Source organism: Aegilops tauschii, chromosome 4 (genome assembly GCF_002575655.3).
Source record: "Aegilops tauschii subsp. strangulata cultivar AL8/78 chromosome 4, Aet v6.0, whole genome shotgun sequence".
NCBI classification, from domain to species: Eukaryota; Viridiplantae; Streptophyta; class Magnoliopsida; order Poales; family Poaceae; genus Aegilops; species Aegilops tauschii.
Genome location: NC_053038.3, coordinates 517,473,797 through 517,499,809, shown reverse-complemented (window position 1 = coordinate 517,499,809; position 26,013 = coordinate 517,473,797). Strand labels below are relative to the sequence as shown.

Here is a 26,013-nt window from a genome sequence, read left to right as displayed (position 1 = left end):
TCATTGTCAACGGACTATAAGGAGCCAAATTTCTCTCTCATGATTGTAGATGCTCTAACAGACATGTTACACACATTCCTAGCTAATGGACCTGCCAAGCAGCTGATGTAGTCCTGTACGCGCTCGGATCTCAATGCTTTAAAAACGGTGAAGACGACTGAAACAAGTTTGTGGTCAGTCAACTGTCCCAAATTTTGTTTTGAGTCGACTGACCTCTAGCGGTCTAGCTGGTCCAAAATAGTATAGAGAGAGAGGCGGCTGTGAAAATAGGAGAAGCAAATGGCAGTCTTAAAGAAACTAAAGATTGACGCGCGAATGGAGGAAAATGGCCAGCTCGATCAACTGCTCCACATGAAAAAGACGACACACGCGACGACGAGAGAGCATGCCAGCCGAGACTTGGAGACTTTTCCTCCTCCGATGGCATCGTCGCGCGTCGCCGTGATCGGCGCGGGGGCGGCCGGCCTGGTGGCGGCGCGGGAGCTGCGGCGCGAGGGCCACTCCCCCGTCGTCTTCGAGCGCGCAGCCGGCGTGGGCGGCACCTGGCGCTACGACGACGCGGCGTCGGCGGACCCGCTCGGCGCCGGGGGCGTCCACGGTAGCCTCTACGCGTCCCTCCGCACCAACCTGCCCCGCGAGTCCATGGGCTTCCTCGACTTCCCCTTCGTCGCCGATGAGGGCTCCGTTGACCCGCGCAGGTTCCCCGGGCACCAGGAGGTGCTACGGTACCTCGAGGCGTTCGCGCGGCGCTTCGATCTCCTCGGGCTGGTCCGGCTCGAGACTGAGGTGGTCGGCGTCCGCCGCAGGGTCGACGGCGCGGGCGCGGGCGTGGCGGGCTGGACGGTCTCCTACTGCTCGAGGAAGCTCGCCGGCGGGGAACTACAGGAGGAGGAGCAATCGGAGGTGTTCGACGCCGTCGTCGTCTGCAACGGCCACTTCGCCGAGCCCCGTCTCGCCGAGATCGCCGGTAAGCTAGCATGTACGTGGTACTGCTCAGTGGTCAGTGAAGTTACTAGTAAAATTTTCATGGCGGTCGATCCATGAACGATGTGCAGGCATAGACGGTTGGCCGGGGAAGCAACTGCACAGCCACAGCTACCGTGTGCCCGACCAGTTCCACGGCCAAGTGCGTATCATCTACTCACTTTGTTTTCATCTTACTTTTCATACTAAGCAATTAAATCGAACTTTGTAAAGTCTTACCTAGCTTGTTTATACTAGATGACAATATAATCATTTACAATAATAAGTGGGGATATACTCAACGGTGAATCTAATATATTGATTTGGTATTTCAATGTTAATGTTTTTCTATGAAGTTGGACAAAGATTGACTTAAGGGTTAAGGCAAATCTAATATGCTGAGTAAATAAAAACAAAGGGAATATAATCCTTGCATCACCTGAATTTCTTGTGAATTTTTGACTGAGCGGCAGCACATGAGGAACAACTGCATGTTAATTGTATGTTATTCGTTGCTAGCTTAGGTCGTAGTGGTGATAGGATACCACCCCAGCGGGATGGACATCTCGAGGGACATTGCTGGTGTCGCCAAAGAGGTCCACGTTGCTATCCGATCGGCGCCCTGTGGAATGCAGAGCACTACTGCCCATGCCAATCTGTGGCTACATCCCATGGTAATTACTTGGTACTACTCTACAATTTAGCATCAGCAACTTCATTTTTTTGCGGGTAATCAGCAACTTCATTATTCTTCATTATTCTCAATTGCGATGCTAAATATCCTGTCAGACACAATCAACAACTTCATTTTGCTTCTTACTATGTGGAAAATCTGAGATGCAAGAAACAAAAAGGTCTTCCAAGACTTAGAGGTCCACCCACAAACCAAAATCAGAGACATTATCAAAGATCTTACTCAATGATCACTGGTCACATTGTTTTAAAATTGATATGCTTGTGCTTATGGGTCACGCCGGTCTGTGGCGATTACCTCTCTTCACGCTTTGTGTGACACGTACACCCTGTAAACTTAACACAGTTTGAAATACACCCTCCCCCCCTCCCCTGACCATTTCCGAAGAAAAAAACCCTACTCCCTCTGTTCCATAATGTAAGACGTCTTTTGACATTAGTGCATTATAGGACGGAGGGAGTATGTAGTATCATCATCACCGTCAAATCCAATTCCCACACATCACCTCAAGCTAGAGATGTACTGTTTATTGCAGATCGAATGTGCCGAGGAAGATGGCAGCGTGGTGTTCCAGGATGGCAGTCGGGTCAAGGCGGACTCAGTCGTGCACTGCACAGGGTAAGTGTGTATATATCATCACAGACTAATTCTGGATGCAATCGTGCTCGTACATGGTCGATGATTACATATGTTGGCGGATGTGCATTTATACAAACGGTCATATGTATATAGGTACAAGTACAGGTTCCCGTTCCTGGAGGAGGATGGTATGGTGAGCGTGGACGACAACCGCGTGGGTCCGCTTTACAAGCACGTGTTCCCGCCACAGATGGCCCCTCACATCTCCTTCATTGGATTACCATTCAAGGTCGGTCGGCCGATCAGTAGCTTAATTTGCTTACTATTGGATCAGGTATCCCATAGCTTAAATGTTTGATGCGGATCTCAATGTGTCTCTCTAGTCGATCCTTTTTCCAGTGTTCCGGCTCCAGAGCAACTGGGTGGCGGGAGCACTGTCAGGAAGGATCGAGCTCCCGTCACCGGAGGAGATGATGCTGGATGTCATGGCATTTTACTCCGACATGGAAGCCCGCGGATGGCCCAAAAGATTCACACACAACCTGGGAGTGGAAGCATGGACGGTCAGTGCAGTGTAGGAGTACTACCTACGCTACATATACATGTCATTCATACTTTTCGATGCTTATATATATAGTAAACTTACATACTTTTCGATTCATATTGTAAACTTAATTATATACAGAACCTGCTTTCGCATGTTGCAGTTTGAGTATGAGGACTGGCTGGCGGAGCAGTGCGGGCTGGACAAGATGGAAGAGTGGAGGAGGGTGATATACGTTGCGGCCAGAGCGAGGGTGTCGGTCCGGCTGGAGAGCTACCGCGACGAGTGGGACGACGACCAACTGCTGGCCCAAGCACACAACGATTTATCTAAGTATCTCTGATGTCGCCTCATCGACCGCTACGGTTTAGCTTCTGTTGGCTTCTCGTCCCTTCGGGGACATGCGATAAAAGAGATTAGATGAACTTGCGGAGAAATAACTAAAATCTAAAGAAAGGGCTTTAAAAAGAGTGAACTAGCCACGACAGAGTAATATTCTATCACTAGACCATTGGTGCTTCAAAGAGCATTTGATTTGAAAATAGTACATGATTCTATGAATATTTTTACTCCTAACACTACTGTTTTGCGGGGATACTCCTGACACAGTTAGTAGACCAAATTGACAAAAATGTCACATTAGGAACAAATTGTGTTTGGTTTGAGTCCTGCAAAAAATAAAATAAAAAATAGCCCATCCGAAATTTTGACATCACCAAAGCAAAATCATGAACAGAATTTGGCAAGTCATTGTTAGTAGGATTACAGCTATCGTACCTAGCAAAATTGCTAGACCTTCATTTGGTTTGCACCCAACCAAATTCATAAACACTTGATTCCTTTTCAGTATTCATGATGAGCCAACAGCCAACACGATTTAAAAATACTTAGTCCACTACAATATGACAAAACACACGGAGTGGGTGTGTAAAAAGTACTTCCTCTGTAAGCAAATATGAGACGTTTTAGGTCAATACTTAGTGATCTAAAATGTCATATATGCGTTTAAGGAGGGAGTACATATTTTATTTACTGTACTAACTGCTATAAAGCTAGTTATTTACTGTACTAACCGCTTTACAACACCGAACAATATTAAGTAATAAACACTTACCAATATCACAAGTTGGGCTGCAACATCATGGGCGAGCCAGAAGCACCAAAATTTGGGCATTGAAGCAAACAATTGCCAAATCTTACGGTCCAGCTAAAAAATAGGTCTGCTAAAAAAAGCTAAAAAATAGGTATGGTCAACGTTGGTTGTAAACTAAACATACTTAAAATTAACACATCGTTTTCAAATAATATTTTTAGAACCATATAGGCAAGCATATTCTTTGGAGCAGAATAAGGATTTCTCTTTTTTTTTCTGAATAAAGGAATTCTCTCTTCACTCTGAAGACAAGCACACCATCACAGCCTAAACATACGACCACATCTGGAGCTCTCGGCATGCACTAAAAAGTTGGATGTGTCTAGCAAGCAAACATTATCCAGAAGACTCAGTGTTACGAAAATCCTTGTCTGCAAAACCTCCCCGCGACCAAATAGGGAAAGCACATTGCCTGGTCATCAAGCGTCGTTCGTAGGCAGAAAACGCCGCACACGCCACATGCCCCAGGTGCCCCAGGAGCTATGGACCCCCATCAACCGTTCTATGATGCTTATTTTCCTGTTTTATTGTTTTGAACATGTTATTTTCATGTTTTAAGGTAAACTTATAAGTCAAATATCATAACTAGAGCATCTCTATTACAGTCATAGTGACTGGAGCAGACTGCCGCGAAAGGGTTAGTCTGCTATTGAAAATTTCGAATACCATGGGCGCATGTTAGTTCATAGAATAAATGTGAGGATACCTAGATTGGTTCTATTCTATAGTGTTATTTTTTTTGGGAAAAGACAAGCGTATACAAGATAACAATTTATAAATACATGATATTTTTGAAATAGTCATCACCAAGACTTGGATAATATATAATCACCCACGGCTTAACGTGCTCCATTGTGGAGTACAAATTTATGAAACATTTTTGGTTAATTCATAGGTTTTTGAAACTAGATTGTAATATCAAAATGTACATTTGCAATGATTAATCCAGATCTGAAGCATTAAAAGATATATTTAGCAAAGACAAATGGAATCTTTTTACATAATCACGTAGCAGGACATATTTTTAGGACACCAATATCTGGTGATCGATCGCCAGGGAGGGAGGTCCAACGACCGAATATGTCACTGGGGCGAGCTGTTCCTAGTGAACGGATACCCTCCCCCCCTCCCCCGGTGGGCTGCCGATGAACAGGAGGCCGTTGCTGCCATCCGTGCCTGGAGATGTGCCCGACGCCGTTGCAACGGACACACTTAGTGGGGTTTGTGCACTCGCGGGAAATGTGGTCATCCTCCGCATAGTTGTAGCAGCAGCCAATGAACCGTGTCGGCATGCGCGAGTTGGGGGCGGCCTAGAAGAAGGGAGCGTGCGAGGGCCATCCGTCCGTGGCGAGGTGGGGCGCTCGCGGTCCCGGCGACCTCGCTTGGTCCGCCATGGCGCGTAGCCTGGTGCGGGCACCGACGGGCCGGAGGGTGCCAGAGAGGACCAAGCGCCGAGCCCACCACAGGGACCAGCAGCTAGAGGGGGAGCTGTGCGGGATTGAGTAGTTTTTGACGCTTTGGTTATAGTCATGTGAGGCGGCTGCGTTCCGACAGCGACGAGTACAAAAAAACTGATTCACGACCAGAAAAATGGCCAGCCCGAGCAACTGCTCCACACAAAGAAAATAGCACACGCAACGATGAGAAACTAGCTTGGAGACTTTCCTCGATGCTAGCTCGTCCTCCTCCGATGTCATCGCGCCGTGTCGCCGTGATAGGCGCAGGAGCGGCCGGCCTGGTGGCGGCGCGTGAGCTGCGGCGCCAAGGCCACGTTCCGGTCGTCTTAGAGCGCGCCGCGGCCATCGGCGGCACCTGGCGCTGACCCGCTCGGCGCCGGCCGCGCCCACTCCAGCGTCTACGCCTCCCTCCGCGTCAACAGCTCCCGCGAGTGCATGGGCTTTCTCGATTTCCCCTTCGTTGCTGGCACGGAGGGCGACCCGCGCAGGTTCCCGGGGCACGGGGAGGTGCTCCGGTACCTCGAAGCGTTCGCGCGGCGGTTCGATCTCCATGGGCTGGTCCGGCTACAGACGGAGGTGGTCAGCGTCCGCCGCAGGGTTGATGGCGCGGGCGCGGCGGGATGGAGTGTCTCGTACTGCTCGACAAAGCTCGCCAGCGTGGGTAACGAGGTAGAGGAGGAGGTGTTCGACGCCGTGGTTGTCTGCAACGGCCACTTCACCGAGCCCCGCCTGGCCGACATCGCCGGTATTTGACCATCCAATTAAATTGCCAAAACGTCTTATATTTAGAAACAGAGGGCGTAGTTAGTTGGGTGTGTGGTTATTTGGCATGGTCATGGAGACAGGGTGAGCTGAGCTCAATGATCACTTGTTGCAGGCATAGATGGCTGGCCAGGGAAGCAGATGCACAGCCACAGCTACCGTGTCCCAGACCCATTTCACGGGCAGGTGCGCCATTGTCATCAACTCATCATCGACCACCTTCAATTCACATGGCTACTAATATTGGTGACTTAATTAGGTTGTGGTGGTAGTAGGATACCGGAGCATTCGAGGGAAATTGCTGGGGTCGCCAGAGAGGTCCATGTTGCCAATCGCTCGCTACCTTCAGCTGATTCCACGTGTGAGACTGCCCGCTGTGACAACCTGTCGTTTCATCCGGTGGTAAAGCACTCTGCCCTTTGCAATTGATCTTTACAATCTTGTATATATCGGTTTTTCTAATTCCCACTAGGATGAGAATTAATTAAATCTCACTGAACATATGTTTCGGCTAAAATGGCAAGGTCTCCATTCTACCCCCTCCCTACACGCTCTCCCACTCTCATAGTTAGTATATGTAGTGGCCACGAATGACAGCGTATTAAGAGCAGAAGTGGTAACTAGAAACCTATTATCCACAATCTCCTCAAATTATGCAAAAGTTGAAAAGTGTTTGAACGCAAATAAATGATTGATTGGTTGCAAACTAAAGTTGCCTCGAAAATAAAATAACAAACTAAGTAGAGAACCATGTGTTATCTTCCACACATTGCATATTATTCTAATTGTTCTAATTACTGTTTGTAACCTTATAAAAATTCAATAGGTATCCAACATAAGTCATGACTGAAAAATAAATAAATAAAAATATCAAAAGATTGTGTAGCTATAATGGGAAACGATTGATTAGAAGGCCTCTACAAATTTGTTAGTCAGCTGCAGATAAATATTTTCAATCATCGTGAGGGTTGAGTACTACTCGCTCTGTCTCAATATAACTCACATATTATTACTTTTCTTAAGTTATACTTTGTAATTTTTTACCAAATTTATATTTAAATATATTATATTTACAAAACCAAATAAACTTTGCCATACGCATGCCCCCAATATAGATCAAATCTACATGCCCTTTCATTTGCAAAAATTCAACTTTCATGATTAAGGTGCAACCCAAAGAAATGAGACAAAACATTGTTGATAGCCAGAATCGCCAATAGTTAGAACTTTGTAGCAAAATCCCACCATGCCGGCAAGAACAGAAAAGACGCAATTTCAAGTGAGGCAAGAAAAAACATCAATTAAAAGATTGCATCTACTAACAATAGATCTTATCTTCTACCCGCACAAATTTTATTAAGCAATATATCTAGTCTACTACACAATTTTTTAGCAATAAATCTAATCTACTACGGAACACTTTTGTGTAATACCCACACAACACATGTGGTCTAGATCCTATAACCTGCCCAACTCATAGATTGTTGATGATGCCACTGTTGGGACACGTAGTAGAAAACAAAAATTGTCGTCCTATAGATCATGTTCACATGATCATTATGAAAATGCATACAAGGTTAGATCTAATCATTACCACCTTCGAGATGCAATGGAATAAGAGTTGGTGAAGATCGCTCTTGAAGTTCCTCGAACCATCCGACGAACAGTTCCCTCGAACAAGAATCGAACGCATGACCCCTCTATGGATTGCACGCATACGACAACAGTGATCCGGTAGCGCTTCGCCGTCCAGAGCTTAATGATGTGAGAGTAGAAGGAGGGGTGAGGAGCAACTACGGTGGAGAATGCGGGAGAGGGAGAGGTGGAGCCATGAGTACGGAGATCTTGTGTGCTTGGGGCTTCCTTCTCTCCCTCTATTTATAATAGGCTAGGAAGGGGCCCAACTTGGAGATGGGTAGCATCCCCAAGGGGGCGCCCCGTCTAGGGCAGCCTCCAAGTGGTGCACCCCCTTCCCAAATGCCAGGGCACCAACTAGTGGTTTGCCCACCAACACTACTAGGGAAAAGCCTAGCAGCAGCGCGGGATCTAGGTACATTAGTAGCGCGGGGGTAGGCGCTGCTAATAAGGCGCTACAGCTAACCCGTAGCAGCAGGGGGTTGGGACGCACTACTGATATATGTGCATCTGCAGCGCGCTTATTTTGCACGCGCTACTGCTGTCTAGCAGTAGCGTGCTTTTTTAACAAGCGCTACTGCTAAAATTCTGTGTATAACGTTTTCCCTAGTAGTGCAAGGCTAAGGGAGGCACCGTAATATTGGGCCCCTAGGGCCCATGTGGGTGCCCCCAGTTGGGCCTTGCCATGGGAATAGCCAATGGTGTCCCTAGAATAATTTTGGGAGGTTCTGAATAATTCTGGAACTTTCATATATCCTTCGGTAGTCATCTTAGGGCCTCGTTCTGTTCTATTTAGGAATTCCTCAACATCGGATTCTGACTCAGATAGTTCATCTTCAGAGTCCATTGTCATTCCAGCGTAAACACTAGCCAGTTTGGACATTCTCTTCAAGTTTGATTCTATCACGACGTGCGAATTGGAGTCAGTGACTAGTCTTAGTGAAGAGGATGTGTTGGGGTTGCCATTCTTCTTCGTCAGCTTAGTATGACGACTTACTCGCCTAAATCCTGTACAATTGAGAGATTTCCATCTTCTACTTGGTTTGACATCCATTTGACATGTTGGACAATCAATAGTGTAGTGACTGAAGCTTTTGCATTTGAAGTAGGAGATATCAAGTGGAGGTAATCGTCTTAATAAATATGGTGCATCATCTTCGGAAGAACTTGTTAAGCACAAATTATGACGTCTGAGGGCATTGAGGCGTTCTCTGAGAACCTCTAGATCTCTCGTGATGGCATTGATTCTCGTATTATTCTTCATTCGAGCTACCATAGTCTGATAGGACGTCTCCTTATTTCGAGGAAGAATCATCTTGACCTCCTTCCTTTTCCAAATCTTCTTCATGAATGTTCAGCAATTTCATAACTTCAATTATTTGAAGATTGTCATAGTCAGTTATCTCTCCTTTATGGTTGCAATTATGGAGTCGAAGGAATCGTCAACAGACTGAAGTAGTTTTTCAACCACATCATGATCAGTAATATCTTCAACACCCTTTTGACGCAGGCTCTCAACAATGTTGCTGAGACGACCAGTGAGTTCCTTGACACTTTCTTTTGGGAGGCTTCGAAACTGAGTGAAAATAGCTCCAGGCATATTAATGTGAGCATCATTTCGTGACTTGTTTTCTTTGTGAACATCTTCGATGCCATCCCAGATTTGCTTCACAGTGTCAAGTCGTCTGAATCAAACGAAAACATTTTTGGAGATGTTGTCACAGATGATATCTTTTACCTGTGCATCCAACTAAATGTTTCTTTCATAAGTGGGCGAGTAAGATTCGGGTGAATCAAGCGTATATCCATTTTTGACAATCTGCCACATCTAAGTACTAATAGCCTTCAATCGGATTATCATCTTCTGTCTCCAGAAGCGATAGTCATTCTCATTGAATATAGGTAATCTCTCAGAGTGCCTGTGATGTCCTACAAGCGACATACTCATAACTCCAAGGTGGTTAGACATTTAATAAGCAGAGACAAGGAGAACTTGCTCTGATATCAATTGTTATGACTGATAGTATATCGATTAGAGGGGGATGAATGGGATTGCCCCCCGACCCCCTCCCCTAGATTATTCGCCAGGGGAGGGTGCGGCGAACTGCCATAGGCCATAGGCCCAATATACTGTTTTATTTTAATTTTAAATGCTATGGACGAAAAAATACATATTTTTCTTGTGAAAAAAGAGTAAAAAATGCCATGATATTAGAAAAAAAATGCCATGTACCTAAAAGAAGGCATCTCTTAATAACAAAAATGTCATCTCTTACTATAAAAATGCCACCATCTTAAAGTAAAAAATGCCACCTCCTTAGATAAAACATGTCATCTCTTAATAAATTAAAATGCCATTTATTAATTAAAAAATGATATCTCTTAAAAAATAAAAAATTCCATCTCTTATTAATAAAAATGCCATCTTTTAATACAAAACTGCCATATCTTTAAATAAGAAATGACATCTCTTAATAATTTATGTCATCTCTTAATTAAGAAAAGATGCATCTCTTGATTAAAAAATGTCGTCTTTTAATAATAAAAAATCATCTGTTCATACAAAACTGTCATCTATTTAGAATATAGAAAATGTCATATCTTAATATAAACATGTCATGTGACATACTTCAAAAACAATAAAACTTCCATGTTAACTTTTATAGAAAAAATGCCATGTACCTAAAAGGAAGTAGAAAAAACGAGGCCATGAGATTCAAACCCAGGTCTCCCACGTGGACGACCACACCGCTAGCCAATGCGGTGGTGAGATTTGTTTTCAAGAAGTGAAATGTTCGCTGCCTTTTGTCTTATATCAACCTAGTTCAAAATTTGACGTGGCAGTTGCCTTATGCAGAGATTCGTGCAACAGTGGAAAGGGGGGATCAGTGCGAAATCCTCCACAGTTTTCGGTTTTCCGTATTTTTATCGGCACTACAGAAGGCCTGATTATTGCACATATGACGGGAGTTTTGCAGAAAATATTTCATGTCCGTTTGATCATCATCATTTGAGACAGTTAGGCTTTTTGTACTTCTTCCATTCATAAATATATGACGTTTTGGTAGGGAGTAGTTGTAATAATAAAACGGCGAGTTAGACACTAACTCTGCAAAAAAGAGGCGGCTCGCTCAACTACTCCACATGGAGAAAACAAGTCACGCCACGACGAGAACAGTATACTTCGCTCGTCCTTCCTCCTTCGATGCCATCGTCGCGCGTCGCCGTGATCGGCGAGGGGGCGGCCGGCCTGGTGGCCACGCGCGAGCTGCGGCGGGAGGGCCACGCGGCCGTCGTCTTCGAGCGCGCCGTGGCCGTGGGCGGCACCTGGCTCTACGACGAGGCCGCCTCGGCGGACCCGCTCGGCGCCGGCGGCGTCCACGGGAGCCTCCACGCGTCCCTCCGCACCAACCTGCCTCACGAGTGCATGGGCTTCCTCGACTTCCCCTTCCTCGCCGATGAGGGCTCCAGCTCCAGTGATCCGCGCAGGTTCCCCGGGCACCAGGAGGTGCTCCGTGTTGATATTAACCTCAGTGTATCTACACTTGATTTTTTGCTTTATTTCCTTGATCCACATAAGGACGGTCATATGCATGATGGATATTTGCATGCTGATCGTCTCTCAACAGAAACGTGCTGAGTTCACGTTAACTTTTTTTCTCCTACTTCCTTCGTTCCTAAATGTAAGTCTTCGTAGAGATTTCACTATGAACCACATACAAATGTATATAGATGCATTTTAGTGTAGATTCACTTATTTTGCTCCGTATATTGTCCATAGTGAAATCTCTCAAAAACTTATATTTAGGAAGGGTCAATAGCTCATGTGCGACGTTTTTCATGCGAATTGGAAGGAGTGCGATGTACACTAGTAGAAAAAGGGGCTTTCGTTCGGGCCTGGCCAGCCCATTAGTCCCGGTTCTGCCACGAACCGGGATCAATGGAGGCATTTGTCCCGGTTCGTGAGCCCAGGGGGCCGGCCGGGGCCTCGTGGGCATTGGTCCCGGTTCGTCTGGGCCCATTTGTCCCGGTTCTTGTTACGAACCGCGACCAATGGGCCTCGCTCCTGGCCCACAACCATTGGTCCCGGTTCGTGGCAGGAACCGGGACAGAAGGATGGCCTTTAGTCCCGGTTCCAGCCACGAACCGGGACAAATGAGTTGCCTATATATACCCCATCGCCGGCGAGCAGGGCACTCCACAGTGCTCTATTTTGCTGGCCGGCGAGGGGGGGGCATTGGGTGCTCTAGCTCACCTCCTATGCACATGAGGTGTTCGATGAAATGCCCGACTCCACACTAGTTAAGCTTTCTCCTCTCGAAGCTCGACCTCCGAGCTCCATTTTTTCCGAGATTTGTCTAGATTTAGCGGTCCGTCATGCCCCGTCCTCGTCTTCACCGCCGTCGATCGCCCGCGCCGATCTCGTCGCCGGCACCACCGTGGTGAGCCTCTTGTTCTTATCTTCTTTCTGAAAGAAAAAAAATCTTACTTTAGATAGATACTTGTCTAATTTTCTTACTTTTGACACACATAATTATATATAATGCACGCAGATGAACCGGCAATGGATGTACGGTGACAGACACACCTCTGAGTACATTAAGGGCGTGCATAATTTTCTCGAAGTGGCTGAGGCAAACAAGCAGAATGGTTTTATGTGTTGTCCATGCCCTAATTGTGGGAATACGAGGTCTTACTCTGACAAGAAAATCCTTCACACCCACCTGCTTTATAAGGGTTTCATGCCACACTATAATGATTGGACGAAGCACGAAGAAATAGGGGTTATGATGGAAGACATTGAAGAAGAGGAGGACGATGACAACTATGTGCCCCCTGAATACGGTGATGCTGCAACGGGGGAAGCTGAAGATCAAGAGGAAGCTGAAGATCCAGAGGAACCAGACGATGTGCCCGATGATGATCTCCGCCGGGTCATTGTTGATGCAAGGGAAAAGTGCGAAAGTGAAAAGGAGAAGCTGAAGTTCGATCGCATGTTAGAGGATCACAAAAAACGGTTGTACCCCAATTGCGAAGATGGCAACACAAAGCTCGGTACCGTACTGGAATTGCTGCAGTGGAAGGCAGAGAATGTTGTGCCTGACAAAGGATTTGAGAAGCTACTGAAAATATTGAAGAAGAAAGCTTCCAAAGGATAACGAATTGCCTGACGGTACGTATGCAGCAAAGAAGGTCGTATGCCCTCTAGGATTGGAGGTGGAGAAGATACATGCATGCCCTAATGACTGCATCCTCTACCGCGGTGCGTACAAGGATTTGAACGCATGCCCGGTATGCGGTGCATTGCGGTATAAGATCAGACGAGATGACCCTGGTGATGTTGAGGGCGAGCCCCGCAGGAAGAGGGTTCCTGTGAAGGTGATGTGGTATGCTCCTATAATACCACGGTTGAAACGACTGTTTAGAAACAAAGAGCATGCCAAGTTGATGTGATGGCACAGTGAGGACCGTAAGAAAGAGGGGAAGTTGAGAGCACCCGCTGACGGGTCGCAGTGGAGAAAAATCGAGAGAAAGTTCTGGGCTGAGTTTGCAAGTGACCCAAGGAACGTATGGTTTGGTTTAAGCGCGGATGGCATTAATCCTTTCGGGGAGCAGAGCAGCAATCACAGCACCTGGCCCGTGACTCTATGTATGTATAACCTTCCTCCTTGGATGTGCATGAAGCGGAAGTTCATTATGATGCCAATTCTCATCCAAGGCCCTAAGCAACCCGGCAACGACATTGATCGGTACCTAAGGCCATTAGTTGAAGAACTCTTACAGCTGTGGAATGGAACAGGTGTACGTGCGTGGGATGAGCACATGGGGGAATAATTTGACCTAAAGGTGTTGCTGTTCGTGACCATCAATGATTGGCCCGCTCTCAGTAACCTTTCAGGACAGACAAACAAGGGATACCATGCATGCACGCACTGTTTAGCTGACACCGAAAGTATATACCTGGACAGATGCAGGAAGAATGTGTACCTGGGCCATCGTCGATTTCTCCCGACCAACCATCAATGTCGAAAGAAAGGCAAGCATTTCAAAGGCGAGGCAGATCACCGGAAGAAGCCCGCCATGCGTACCGGTGATCACGTACTTGCTATGGTCTCTCATTTACACTTAATATTTGGAAAGGGTCCTGGCGGACTAGCTGTTCCGAATGACGCTGAGGGACGCGCACCCATGTGGAAGAAGAAATCTATATTTTGGGACCTACCCTACTGGAAAGAGCTAGAGGTACGCTCTTCAATCGACGTGATGCACGTGACGAAGAACCTTTGCGTGAACCTGTTAGGCTTCTTGGGCGTGTATGGGAAGATAAAAGATACACCTGAGTCCCGGGAGGACCTGCGACGTTTGCACGAAAAAGACGGCGTGCCTCCAAAGCTGTATGAAGGTCCTGCCAGCTACGCTCTTACCAAAGAAGAGAAGGAAATCTTTTTTGAATGCCTACTCAGTATGAAGGTCCCGACTGGCTTCTCGTCGAATATAATGGGAATAATAAATATTCTAGAGAAAAAGTTCCAGAACCTAAAGTCTCATGACTGCCACGTGATTATAACGCAACTGCTTCCGGTTGCATTGAGGGGGCTTCTACCGGAAAACGTTCAATTAGCCATTATGAAGCTATGTGCATTCCTCAATGCAATCTCTCAGAAGGTGATCGATTCAGAAATCATACCAAGGCTAAGGAGTGATGTGGCGCAATGTCTTGTTAGTTTCGAGATGGTGTTCCCACCATCCTTCTTCAATATCATGACGCACGTCCTAGTTCATCTAGTCGACGAGATTGTCATTCCGGGCCCCGTATTTCTACACAATATGTTCCCCTTTGAGAGGTTCATGGGAGTCCTAAAGAAATATGTCTGTAACCGTGCTAGGCCAGAAGGAAGCATCTCCATGGGCCATCAAACAGAGGATGTCATTGGGTTTTGTGTTGACTTTATTCATGGCCTTAAGAAAATAGGTCTCCCTAAATCGCGGTATGATGGGAGACCGACTGGAAAAGGCACGCTAGGAGCGGACTCAATAATATGCAAGGACGGGCATTCTTGATCTCAAGCACACTACACAGTTCTACAGAACTCTACCTTGGTGACCCCGTATGTCAATGAACACAAGAACACTCTGCGCTCCAAACACCCGGAGTAGTGTGACGACTGGATTACATGTGAACACATCAGGACTTTCAGCAGTTGGTTGGAAACACGTCTCGGAGGTGACACCACTGTTTGTGATGAGTTGTACTCATTGTCCAGGGGACCATCTTCGAATGTATTGACTTACAAAGGATACGAGATAAATGGGAATACATTTTACACGATCGTCCAAGATCAAAACAACACCAACCAAAACAGCGGTGTCCGCTTTGATGCAGCAACCGAGAGGGGAAAGGACACATATTATGGTTACATAATGGACATATGGGAACTTGACTACGGACATGATTTTAAGGTCCCTTTATTTAAGTGCAAATGGGTCAATCTGTCAGGAGGCGGGGTACAGGTAGACCCACAGTACGGAATGACAACAGTGGATCTGAACAATCTTGGGTACACTGACGAACCGTTCGTCCTAGCCAATGATGTGGCACAGGTTATCTATGTGAAGGACATGTCTACCAAACCGAGAAAAAGAAAAGATAAAGAAGCGAATACATCATACGATGAGCCAAAGCGCCACATAGTTCTTTCAGGAAAAAGGGACATTGTGGGAGTGGGGGGCAAGACAGACATGTCTGAAGATGATGAAAAGTTTCATGAAATTCCTCCCTTCAAAGTCAAGGCTGACCCAAGCATCCTAATAAACGATGAAGATTATCCATGGTTACGGCGCAATAAGCAAAGCACACAAGCGAAAAAAAGTGAAGACTTTCTCTCCACAACTATTATGATGATACCATGCCAACTTTCAACCTTTTCGTAGTTCATTTGAAATGCCTGTTGTAACAGACGAGTTTCCGTATGAAATCCTGATACTTCGAAACAGATTGTCCGTTTTGTACACGAAGTGCATCCAGTTTTTGCTGTAACCCTCTCTATTTTCTTGCACATGCTATGTGGGTGAAATGATGATACCATGCCAACTTTCAACCTTTTCAGAGTTCATTTGTAGTGCTTTTCAATTTCATGGTCTTATAGCTCAAAATAATCAGTAAATGCATGGAAAATAACAAATGAAGTCAGAAATGGTTGAAAATTGATGATGTGGCTTTGAATGGTGCATTTTGAACACAGAAAAACTATGGAGTTCAAATAAGTTCTAAAAATGAAATCCCTTTGTAATAGACGAGTTTCCGTATGAAACCCTGATACTTCGAAAGTGATTGTCCGTTTTGTACACGAAGTGCATCCAATTTTTGCCGTAACCCTCTCTACTTTCTTGCACAAGCTATGTGGGTGAAATGATGATACCATGCCAACTTTCAACCTTTTCAGAGTTCATTTCTAGTGATTTTCAATTTCAGGGTCTTATAGCTCAAAATAATCAGTAAATGCATGGAAAATAACAAATATCATAAAAAATAAATAAGTAATTAGAAACAGAATAAAATAAACTTTAATAAAATATATAAGTAGAAACAAAATAACATAAACTTTAATAACATAAATAAAATTTATGAAACTAAAATTATCAACGTATTTTCTGTTCAAAATATTATAAGCAACCTCTAGTATTACTGAAACTAAAATTATATAAAATTGATGCAACTAAAATTATCAAAGTTTTTTCTGTTCAAAATCATTAAAAGCAAAAAGAATTTCCATAAAGAACTTTTTTTAGAAACTTTAATAGCAAAAACAATTATCATAAAATAAAATAAATAAGTAATTATAAACAAAATAAAATAAAATAAATAAGTATTTTGTTGTAAGTAGAAACAAAATAAAATAAATAAAGCAAAAAAGAAAAGAAATAAACTAGTAAAAAATAAAAAACGCCACCTACTGGGCCACCACGGCCTGAATACGACTAGAAACCCACCCATGGGCCAGGATTCAGGCCCGTAGAAGGCCCAATAGGCCCACAGGCAGATACAGTGTGTTTAGGCCCGAAAGCCTGCATTTGAGAGGAGCTCGAGAGGGCAGCGGGAGTGGGGCTTATAAACCACTCTCGAGCTCCCTCAGCTAGCGAGGTGGGACTAAACTTTCGTGCCGCGATGCGGGCAGCACAAGGACTTTAGTCCCGGTCGGTGCCACCAACCGGTACTAAAGGCATACATTGGTACCGGTTCATGCCAACAACCGGTACCAATGCGCACCCTTTAGTCCTGGTTTGTGCCACCAACCGGGACCAAAGGCCTCTGCTTCCCGCCCTTTGGGCTGCTGAAAAGCGACCTTTGGTCCCGGTTGGTGGCACCTACTAACACCAAAGGTGTGCTTTGGTCCCGGTTGGTGCCACGAACCGGGACCAAAGGTATGTCTATATAAGCCACACTTGTGAAATTTTCGGTTCAGTTCTTCTTCCCACTGCCCCGACGCCGTCGCCGCGTGCTCCCCTGCCCCGACGCCGTCGCCGCGTGCGCCCCTGCCCCGACGCCGTCGCCGCGCCACCGCCCCCTGCCCCAATGCCGTCGCCGCGCGCCGCCCCTGCCCCGACGTCGTCGCCGCGCCGTCCCACGTCGTCACCGCCCCGGTCCGTGCCGCCCCGCGTCGTCACCGCCCCGGTCCGCGTCGCTCCTGCCCCGACGCCGTTGCCCCCTGCTCCAACGCCGTCGCCGCGCGCCGCCCCTGCCCCGACGCCGAAGCCGCGCCGCCCCGCGTCGTCACCGCCCCGGTCCGCGCCGCCCCTGCCCCGACGCCGTCGCCGACGCCGCCCCCAGTGAGCCCCGGCCCCCGCGCCCCTGCCCTGCCCCCCGCCGCAGTGGCCGCCATAAAAAAATATATGATTAGATGATTTTTTTTGTTCATAGATGTGATTTTTTTGTTCATATATCATATGATGTTTTTATATTGTTCATAGATGATCGATCATATTTGTTCATATCTATGCAAGCGAAGTCGTTGTAGTTAGTTGTACTATTTAGGGTTAGGGTCGTCGAGGAAAGAAATTAAGGAAAGAAGAAAAGAGGAAGAAAAGAGGAAGAAGGAAGAAGAAGAAAAATAAGAAGAGGAGGAAGAAGAAGAAAAAAAGAGGAATCTATTTTTTCTTCTTCTCCTCTATTCCTTCTCCTTCTCCTTTTTTTTTCTTCTTCTCCTCTTTTTCTTCTTCTTCTTCCTCTTCTTAATTTTTATCGGGTATGTCGTTGTCGATATACCCCCTCCCCGATAACTTCGACATGAGGGGGGGGGGTCGACAAATAATAGAACTAGTTAAACAAGTTTATTTTTAGTAAGTACTACTTTATTTATTTATAGTAAGTGCTTAGTAGTTGAACTAGTTGATTTAATAAAACTACTTTATTTTACTATAGAAGTAGTTTATTTTTAGTAAGTACTAATTTATTTTATTTATAGTAAGTGCTTAGTAGTTGAACTAGTTGATTTAATAAAACTATTTTATTTTACTATATATAGAAGTAGTTTATTTTTAGTAAGTACTACTTTATTTTATTTATAGTAAGTGCTTAATTAGTAGTTGAACTAGTTGATTTAACAAAACTAGTTTATTTTACTATAGAAGTAGTTTCTTTTAGCAAGGAAATTAATAGAACTAGTTTGTTTTTTAGTTAAAGCAATTATTCCCGCATCGACGTCGACGATGCCTTTCCCGCATCCTCGTCGTCGACTCGGCGGAGGAGGCCAGCTTGATCAGAGGGGCCATGTCCGGGACTGGGCTCCGTCGGGCTGGTTTTGGGAGGTGCTACCTTCCGGGGGGCGTAGGTTGGTGAGGAGCCAGCCCGTCGTTGACCCGATCCTTGTTTGGTGGCGGTCGCGTGGGCCAGTGACGGTGCCGAGGCTTCCGGACACCGCGGAGGTGGGTACATCACCGTGTCAGCGAGGAGGACCAACATGTCCGTCGCTACATGGTTGCATTGGAGGGCAGGTTCGACAATACCTTGCAGGTTCTTCAGGGATCTCACTGGAGCTATGATCCTGTGATGGTTCCTTCCCTTTGGGTGTCCACCGCCCGCGCCGATACCCGTCGGGCGCTATGGTTCTAGCTGTACTAGCGATGCTATATGTATGATAGTATTCGAGGTGTATTAGTGATAATATTCGACGATGTACGGACGCATGGAGATGATGTAGTTTTGCTTATAATTGAATGCATCCTAATTTGAATACTACTTTATTTTGCGATTTGATTTTGCTTATTGAATGCTCAAATTGGAAAACTACTCCTACTTTGAATGCTAAAATTGGAGAGCACTATGCAAGGCATATGCATATGATTAGTTGATAGCTTATAGGGTTTTTGTTTTCGCAGAAATCTAGGAGCCCCCGGCCCCTCCATCATCCCCGCCGTCGTCCTCGTCACCGACCCCCTCCGACATCGAGGTGAGACCAGCCAAATCCTCTTTTAGAAAGATAATTAAATGATATTTCGGGTTGACTTTAAGTCTGTCGAGTCTCCACCATATATGAGAGGACGAAGAATCCCGACTGTTGTCGTGGGGGTAGCTTCTCCTTCGTTCCCGTGTGCTAGACAATTTGGTGTAATGCACTCGGGAACGAAAGGAGGAGCTACCATCACCGACGGTCGCAAATGTCAGAGAGGAATCAGCGAGGGAGAGTCCCACCATATATATATATGAGAGAACGAAGAATCCTGATTGTTGTCGTGGGGGTCGCTTCTCCTTCGTTCCCGTGTGCTAGACATTTTGGTGTAATGCACTCGGGGACAAATGGAGGAGCGACCATCACCAATGGTCGAATGTATACACCACGTGAGCTGAGAGTTTTCAAGAAAAGACTCGACAAACCGACAATGAACCCGTGATGAATAATAATGATCTAATTTAGTTTTTGTATTACATATATTTAATTGTACAAGTTTAATCTTTGAATTATGAACGTAGAAAATGTCATCATCGGACGACGAAAGTCTCCCGGGGGAGTGCGGGTGGTGCCACGACGATCGAGGTTTGTGCGACAGGCCTCACCTTGACAATGATCGGCGCTTCAGCATTAAGCTCGAGGAGACCTTCGATGTTGAAACGGTACGCAACGGCAACAAGTGTTTTTTTCGTAATTAAGCATGACTTCAACTATTTCAACGTGTAATTTTCATCTTTTACAATTCGAGTATAGCTTATCCCATGCCATGCAAGACGCTATGTCTTGGAGAGGATGGATTTTGAAGACCATGAAAATTTTGAAACGAAGAAAATTCACCTAAGGACCCATCATGATGTGGATTTTGAAGTAAATCTGTATAATGCTGAGAGCATAACCCATTTTGGTTGCAAAAGTTGGGAAGCATTTTGCAAGATGTATGGTTTTGATGAGGGTATGCTTGTCACCATGGATCTTGGTGATCTTGAAATCGAGCAAGACAATATGGACATTTGGGTCCTTGTTGATACACCTCCAGTTCTACCGCTATGTGAGTTTCTCAAACATAGTTATTAGCTAATTTATATTGTTTATTTCAAAATAGTTGACAGCTTACTTCCATTGACAGCTTATTTTGATTGTTCAAACAATGTGCGGAACATGGTAGACAAAACCCACTACACCGATGGCTCCGAATGAACTTATCAGGAGAAAAATCATCTGGTCGGATTTTGTACTGATATTGAGAATTACAATATCTACAATCAAACTCCTCAACATTATGGTCAATACGTGCCACTAGTGCACGTGTTGAACTACGGTAACTACCATGGAGATACCCTGGTAAGATATTTTACTATTACGACATCCATGCATCTTTTGCATACTTCTAAAACTAGTACATCATTGCTAACTATGAAGTTATTACTATGTTTTTCAACAGAGAATCCCAGAGGATTGTGTGCCTCATTTGATGTATCAGAATGGCAGCCTTCGTGTTTTGAACATATATCCAGGTCATCCTACGAATCTCAACTGTCCATACCGGATTTCTCAAAGAAGTGGAGACATGCTAATCAATAAATGGAAAAAATGTATGGACAGTCGTAAGGAGGTTCTTGGAAGCAAAAGGAAGCGAAGCGCAAGAATTGGAGACAGGATGATCTCCATTCTCCATAATGGAGAGTCAGGGTCTATATTGTTTTTTGCTATTTTACCTTAAAGAGGGTATTTAGGTCCTACCTAATACTGATGATCATGTGCTAAGAACAAAGTAGGGTTGGTTCGATGACTATCAGGATGATGATCGTATGACTTGTTATTAATAACGAGTAGAAGTTGTATGATGATGATTAGTAGGACTTATTATTATGATGATGCATGATGCGAGCATGAAGAGTTATTATATATCTGTGGGTAAAATGAACATGGATTGGATTGAAGTGAAGGCAACATGCATGTGGTGCATGTCGAAAGTAGTACAATCCAAACTTGATCAAGTTAGGATTAGTATTACTTTCGACATGCACCACATGTTGCCTCACTTCAATCTAAGTCATGTTTAGGCATAGCAGTAGCAGTAGCACGGAGATAAAAGAGGACACATCTCTCTATTAGCTACCTATACCAACCTAAATTAACCCCCAAAACCCCTAAACCACCTCCTTTAAAAAAACGAGCCGCTGAAATGCTGACGCGTGGAAGCTTATTGCTCCCGGTTGGTGCTACCAACCGGGACCAAAGGCCCTCCTGCTTGGGCTCGCCGGAGCGGCCACGTGGAGGCCCATCTGTCCCGGTTTGTATAAGAACCGGGACTAAAGGCCTAGGGCATTAGTAACAACCCTTTAGTCCCGGTTTCCCAACCGGGACAGATGGGCCTTAAGAACCGGGACAAATGGGCCTTTTTCTACTAGTGGTAGTTCGAATGAATGGCTGTGATGCGACGTCTTCGAAGTCAACAATAGCGCCAATGCGACATGGCTCTGTTTAACCGTGAAATGAAAAACACGAAGGGTTAGCGATTTGAGTTATGACACGCGGGACCCACCAGTTACTCGCATGCGGGTGGGACCCATAACTTATCCACACAAGCATGCCCGTGCTCATTAGCGCGCCCCGACCCGAGCCAGCCACGAGCCCGAGCCAGCCCGCCCCCTCCATTGCTTGCCCTACCCCTTTCCTTTCCCACCTTCTTCTTCCTCTGCTCCGGCAACGAAGCGTGCCACCGGCGAGTGATGTCTAGCTGGACTTCGGCCACCCGCCAATCATGGACGCAGTACGGTCCACTGTCGTTGACAAGATGCCCCGATTGCCCGCGCATGGAGCCTCTGAAGCGTTTGACTTGTGTGAGGGAAGAAAATGGCAACCGTGGGCGCGAGTTTGTGAAATGCTTGAGCAAGCCACAGCCGGGGCAGGTTAGATCTGTGTTCTTGACCAATCCTATGGTCTAATTTCTCCCGATTTCTTTCTTTTTTCCTCGAATTAGGGTGGTGGATCTGGGTGGTGGATCTAGGATTCATGCGCCGCCGGCCCCCTGTTTTTAGGTTCTGAAAAAATGTGGGCATTTTGAGTGGCTCGATGACTATGTTGAAAGATTGAAATTGGAGGGATCAACCCCAACCCAAGAGCTCAATTTTGGGGGGCGGCTTGTCGTGGAACAAGCCCCCAATTTGGTGGACAGAGCCGATCCGATGATGCACAGTGCAGAACTGAAGTGTGAATTGAAGAAAATTGGCAAGCAACTAAAGCATCTGATCAATTTGAAGCAGCAAGCAAATATGATGGCTGGAGCATTTTATGGTTGTGTCATTGCTTTGGTTTATTTTACTTGATGTTCATCAATCGCTAGAATTTGTTAGAGTTTCAGTTAGTGTGTCAGCCAGTTTCAGGGGTGCCCAGTAGTTTGAGGGCTTAGCCAGGGATTATTTGTTAGATGAATTTGAATTTGTGTGAAGCAAAACTTGCTTGAATTATTGTAATGATATTCTAAGGGGCCCTATTCAGTGTTCATGCTCTGTTTCCTCTGTTTTTGTTCTTCAGTTAACAAAGTACACACCCAAATTCAGTTTCTAGTAAAAAACAAAACTGGGCTGCCGAATAGATGTTGGGCTGTGAGAAAATGGGCCCTGAGAAAATAACCATGCCCAAGACCAGCCCACCCGCGTAGGGGCACCAGCCCACCTCTAACTTCGGCAAATAAAATGTTACTTGTTTTTACTTTTGCCTTTTTCTTGCACTAAATTTTGTGATGGATCATTTTTTGATGCACTAAAACTAAATGTCAATTGTTTTTATGCATGTCTACGGTTCCATGAACTAAATGAGTTGCATGCTTGCATGAAGTAAATTAGTTTGCATTTCCTAGTTGCATGTCCATAGTGGGTTTGCATGGGGCTCCTAGTTGCATGTCCATGGTTTGTCCAATATTTTGAAGATGGTGTGTGTGGTGATTGGGGTGTAGCAACCCGGGCCCGTAGCAACCCATAGCAACACACGAATAATAAGAAAGAACAACCCATAGCAATCCACAAATAATAGCACGAAACACACAATATATATAGTAGCATAACGATTATATAGAAGCATAACGATTGCAACCCATAGTTCCATGATAGCCTTACAACTTAAAATACTAATACAACTTAATAATACTAGCATAACGATTACAACTTAAAAAAAACTAATACGATAGACATATAGCAAGCTAGATAGATCGGGGGGCACCAAACGCGGGTTCTTCTTCGGGTTCTTCTTCTCCTCCTCCTCCGGGTGAACAACGCCACCTCGCTCCTCCGGGCGCCGCCCTTCACTCCTCCCTGTTGTTGATGGGGTACGGGAGCGTGTGCATAACGCCGTTGTTGGGGAAGATGCTGTTGAAGTCGGTGAAGATATTATAGGTGGTGAAAGCTATGAACTCACAACCAACCCAATACGCTCGCCTGAGGAGATGGAAAGCATCGAAAGGGTTAGTGAACGTGGCGAGGAGCCCAACCACAATGCCGTTGTGGTTGACCTCCTCAAGATGGTACATCCGAGGAGAGCCGCGGGGGAGGTGGCGGAAGCCGGCCGCAAGGAAGAACTCAGTTAACTCCCTTGCGCCCCTCCACCTCAAGATCGCCCACACCCTAAGGGTTCTCTCTACATACACTCCGGCCGGGTAGAGCCTTTCCGGCACGGTTGGGGGGAAGCGGTAGGTGGGGGCGTTGTACTGCATGGTGGCGGGGTGGCTCGAGGGCTCGATCGGGTTTGATGGAGAAGAAGGAAGAAGGAGGGCAGAGGAGGCAGAGGATGGGGTATGGATGAGGAGGGAGAGGAATACGATAGTGCCCGGCTTAAATAGCCCAAGTGCGACGTGGTTTCACCCCGTGGAATTAATGGGCGGGCGGCGTTTGGTGGCGCCCCATGAAAGTGTGTACACGAGCGTGGGAAACGGGCTGCGACGCTTCTGTGCCACCGGTCGTGGGTCAAGGGGGACGGGCTCACGCACGCGTCTGTGCCGTCGTGGGTCAAGGGGACACGCCTGCCCCGGGTTCTCTGCGTGTGCCGCCCGTGCATGCATGCTGTAGCCCATTAATTTGCCCTAGGGCCTGGCTAGAGGGCAACGTTCGATCGATGGGAGACGTGACAATAATGGACGCCTTCATTTGCCCATCTTGTAACGGGCAGCACGCTGTTTGAACTGCATCGATACCCATCATGCCGGTATTGTGTCCTCAAAGAGGAGCACGCCATGCACCGCACGCCATGCACCGTTGGCTTTTTGGTTGTCTTCATCGGGGTCTGGCTGCTGCATTGTGGCCGGGTGCATGCTTTGATGCGACGATGCATCGGTTCTAATGGTAGGCATGCGACAGCTTACTGCGTCGATAGGGGTGGCGGAGCAGGGCTACGTCGAGGGCATGCATGAACGCACAGGCGCAGTTCTGCGCGTGGGCATGCATGCTGCGGGTAGGCACGAGCACGCATACAACGATGCAAAGGGCACTGCGTAGGCTTGGTCCATGCACCGCGTCAACTCGTGTCGTTGGATTCAAATGAACGGTCCTGATGCCCCAACGAGAGAGGCTCATCCAAACCCCACCGATTCAACCAATCAGCGCGTCTCATGCGGATCGATGCACACTAATTCAACCAATCAGCGCGTCTCATGGGGATCGATGCACACTGTAGCTAACCCTAGCGCCTGATCTCAACCGTCCACGCACAACGATCGACGACCCGGTAGTGTGCGGGGTTTTGAGGGGTTTTGAGAGGTTTTGAGGGGTTTTGACTGATTAGGGTTGAGCATAACTAATTCAAAAAAAATCAAAAAAATATAAAACTTGCGCACATAGTCTTATTATGTCGTATAGTAACGAGAAACAAATATAAATATGGTTTACATACATTTTTACGAAAAATCCTTCACTAAATTGTCATTCCTCGAACAATGTAGTATGGAGTTCAAGGGAGAGAGTAGTGGGCACCCGAGAGTAGGTGGGGTTTTGAAAATGAAAAGTGTGAAAACCTCACCAAAACTTCATTTTGGATTGACTAAGAAAGATCTTAACTTACTTTTCTCATTTTCATGTTTTAAACTTGTTTTATATATAATTTTCTGTTAAACCTTGTTTTTTCAAAAAGAAAAGAAAAGAACAGAAAATTAATTCAATAAATAGCGAGACTTTAGATTTACACTATATAGGTAGAATAGATGTGTAGAAAAATTATTTGGCTGGTTGAGACAAGGTGCCAAAAAAACTTGCTTAAATATGAGGTCGTTTACCCTACCTTTGGAGGTCATTCGAAACACACTTTTCATGACTATGAGTTCAACTTACCAAAAGGGCTCAGATTGATCAGCAAGCAAACATATTTCAGTTGAGGTACTTTAGATAGCATTAAAACATCAATACCCCATCCCTAATTCAAATTTGAGCCCAAATTTGAATCCAAATTTGAATTTAAAACAATGACACATAAATTATTTGGCTGGTTTAAACAAGCTACCAACAAACAAGTTCGAATAGAAATACGGGGATACATAGTGACTACCAGTACGCACCAAGTTACAAATATTATTACATGACACAAATTTTCAAACTGTTCTCTGTTCTACCTCTTCCTACCATGTCGTGTGCCCTTCTTCGCCATAGAACTTCTTGTTTTTGGTTCTACTACACACACAAGTTCACTGATCATCTTGGTTTTCTTCACTGGTCTTTTCAACACCTCGCCAACACCCTCGAGATCAGTGTCTTCAGTGTGAATGTTGAAAGCAGTTTCAGTTTCTTCGGTGTGTA

General features: G+C 45.7%; 2 protein-coding genes and 1 pseudogene across 2 annotated transcripts; all 3 read left to right on the top strand.

Moving 5' to 3' along the window:
* The first annotated feature begins 297 nt into the window (after nt 1-297).
* LOC109754803 (flavin-containing monooxygenase FMO GS-OX-like 4) lies at nt 298-3,329 on the top strand. The gene is made up of 7 exons (XM_020313701.4): nt 298-967; nt 1,056-1,126; nt 1,488-1,637; nt 2,193-2,275; nt 2,390-2,525; nt 2,620-2,799; nt 2,944-3,329. The coding sequence occupies exons 1-7, from the start codon at nt 316-318 to the stop codon at nt 3,121-3,123; spliced, it is 1,452 nt and encodes a 483-aa protein (XP_020169290.2). The 5' UTR covers nt 298-315; the 3' UTR covers nt 3,124-3,329.
* Nucleotides 3,330-5,514: 2,185 nt separating this feature from the next.
* On the top strand, nt 5,515-10,637 carry LOC109754823 (flavin-containing monooxygenase FMO GS-OX-like 6; annotated as a pseudogene).
* A 355-nt stretch (nt 10,638-10,992) lies between these two features.
* LOC109754790 (putative flavin-containing monooxygenase FMO GS-OX-like 11) lies at nt 10,993-11,427 on the top strand. The gene has a single exon (XM_020313689.4). The coding sequence runs from the start codon at nt 10,993-10,995 to the stop codon at nt 11,425-11,427; it is 435 nt and encodes a 144-aa protein (XP_020169278.1).
* The last annotated feature ends 14,586 nt before the right edge of the window (nt 11,428-26,013 follow it).

Coding starts and splice junctions, on each gene's coding strand:
- LOC109754790 (XM_020313689.4), top strand. CDS start 10,993: ATGCCATCGTCGCGCGTCGCCGTGATCGGCGAGGGGGCGGCCGGCCTG.
- LOC109754803 (XM_020313701.4), top strand. CDS start 316: ATGGAGGAAAATGGCCAGCTCGATCAACTGCTCCACATGAAAAAGACG. Junction 1,638..2,192: donor ATCTGTGGCTACATCCCATG/GTAATTACTTGG, acceptor TGTTTATTGCAG/ATCGAATGTGCCGAGGAAGA. Junction 2,276..2,389: donor TCAGTCGTGCACTGCACAGG/GTAAGTGTGTAT, acceptor ATATGTATATAG/GTACAAGTACAGGTTCCCGT.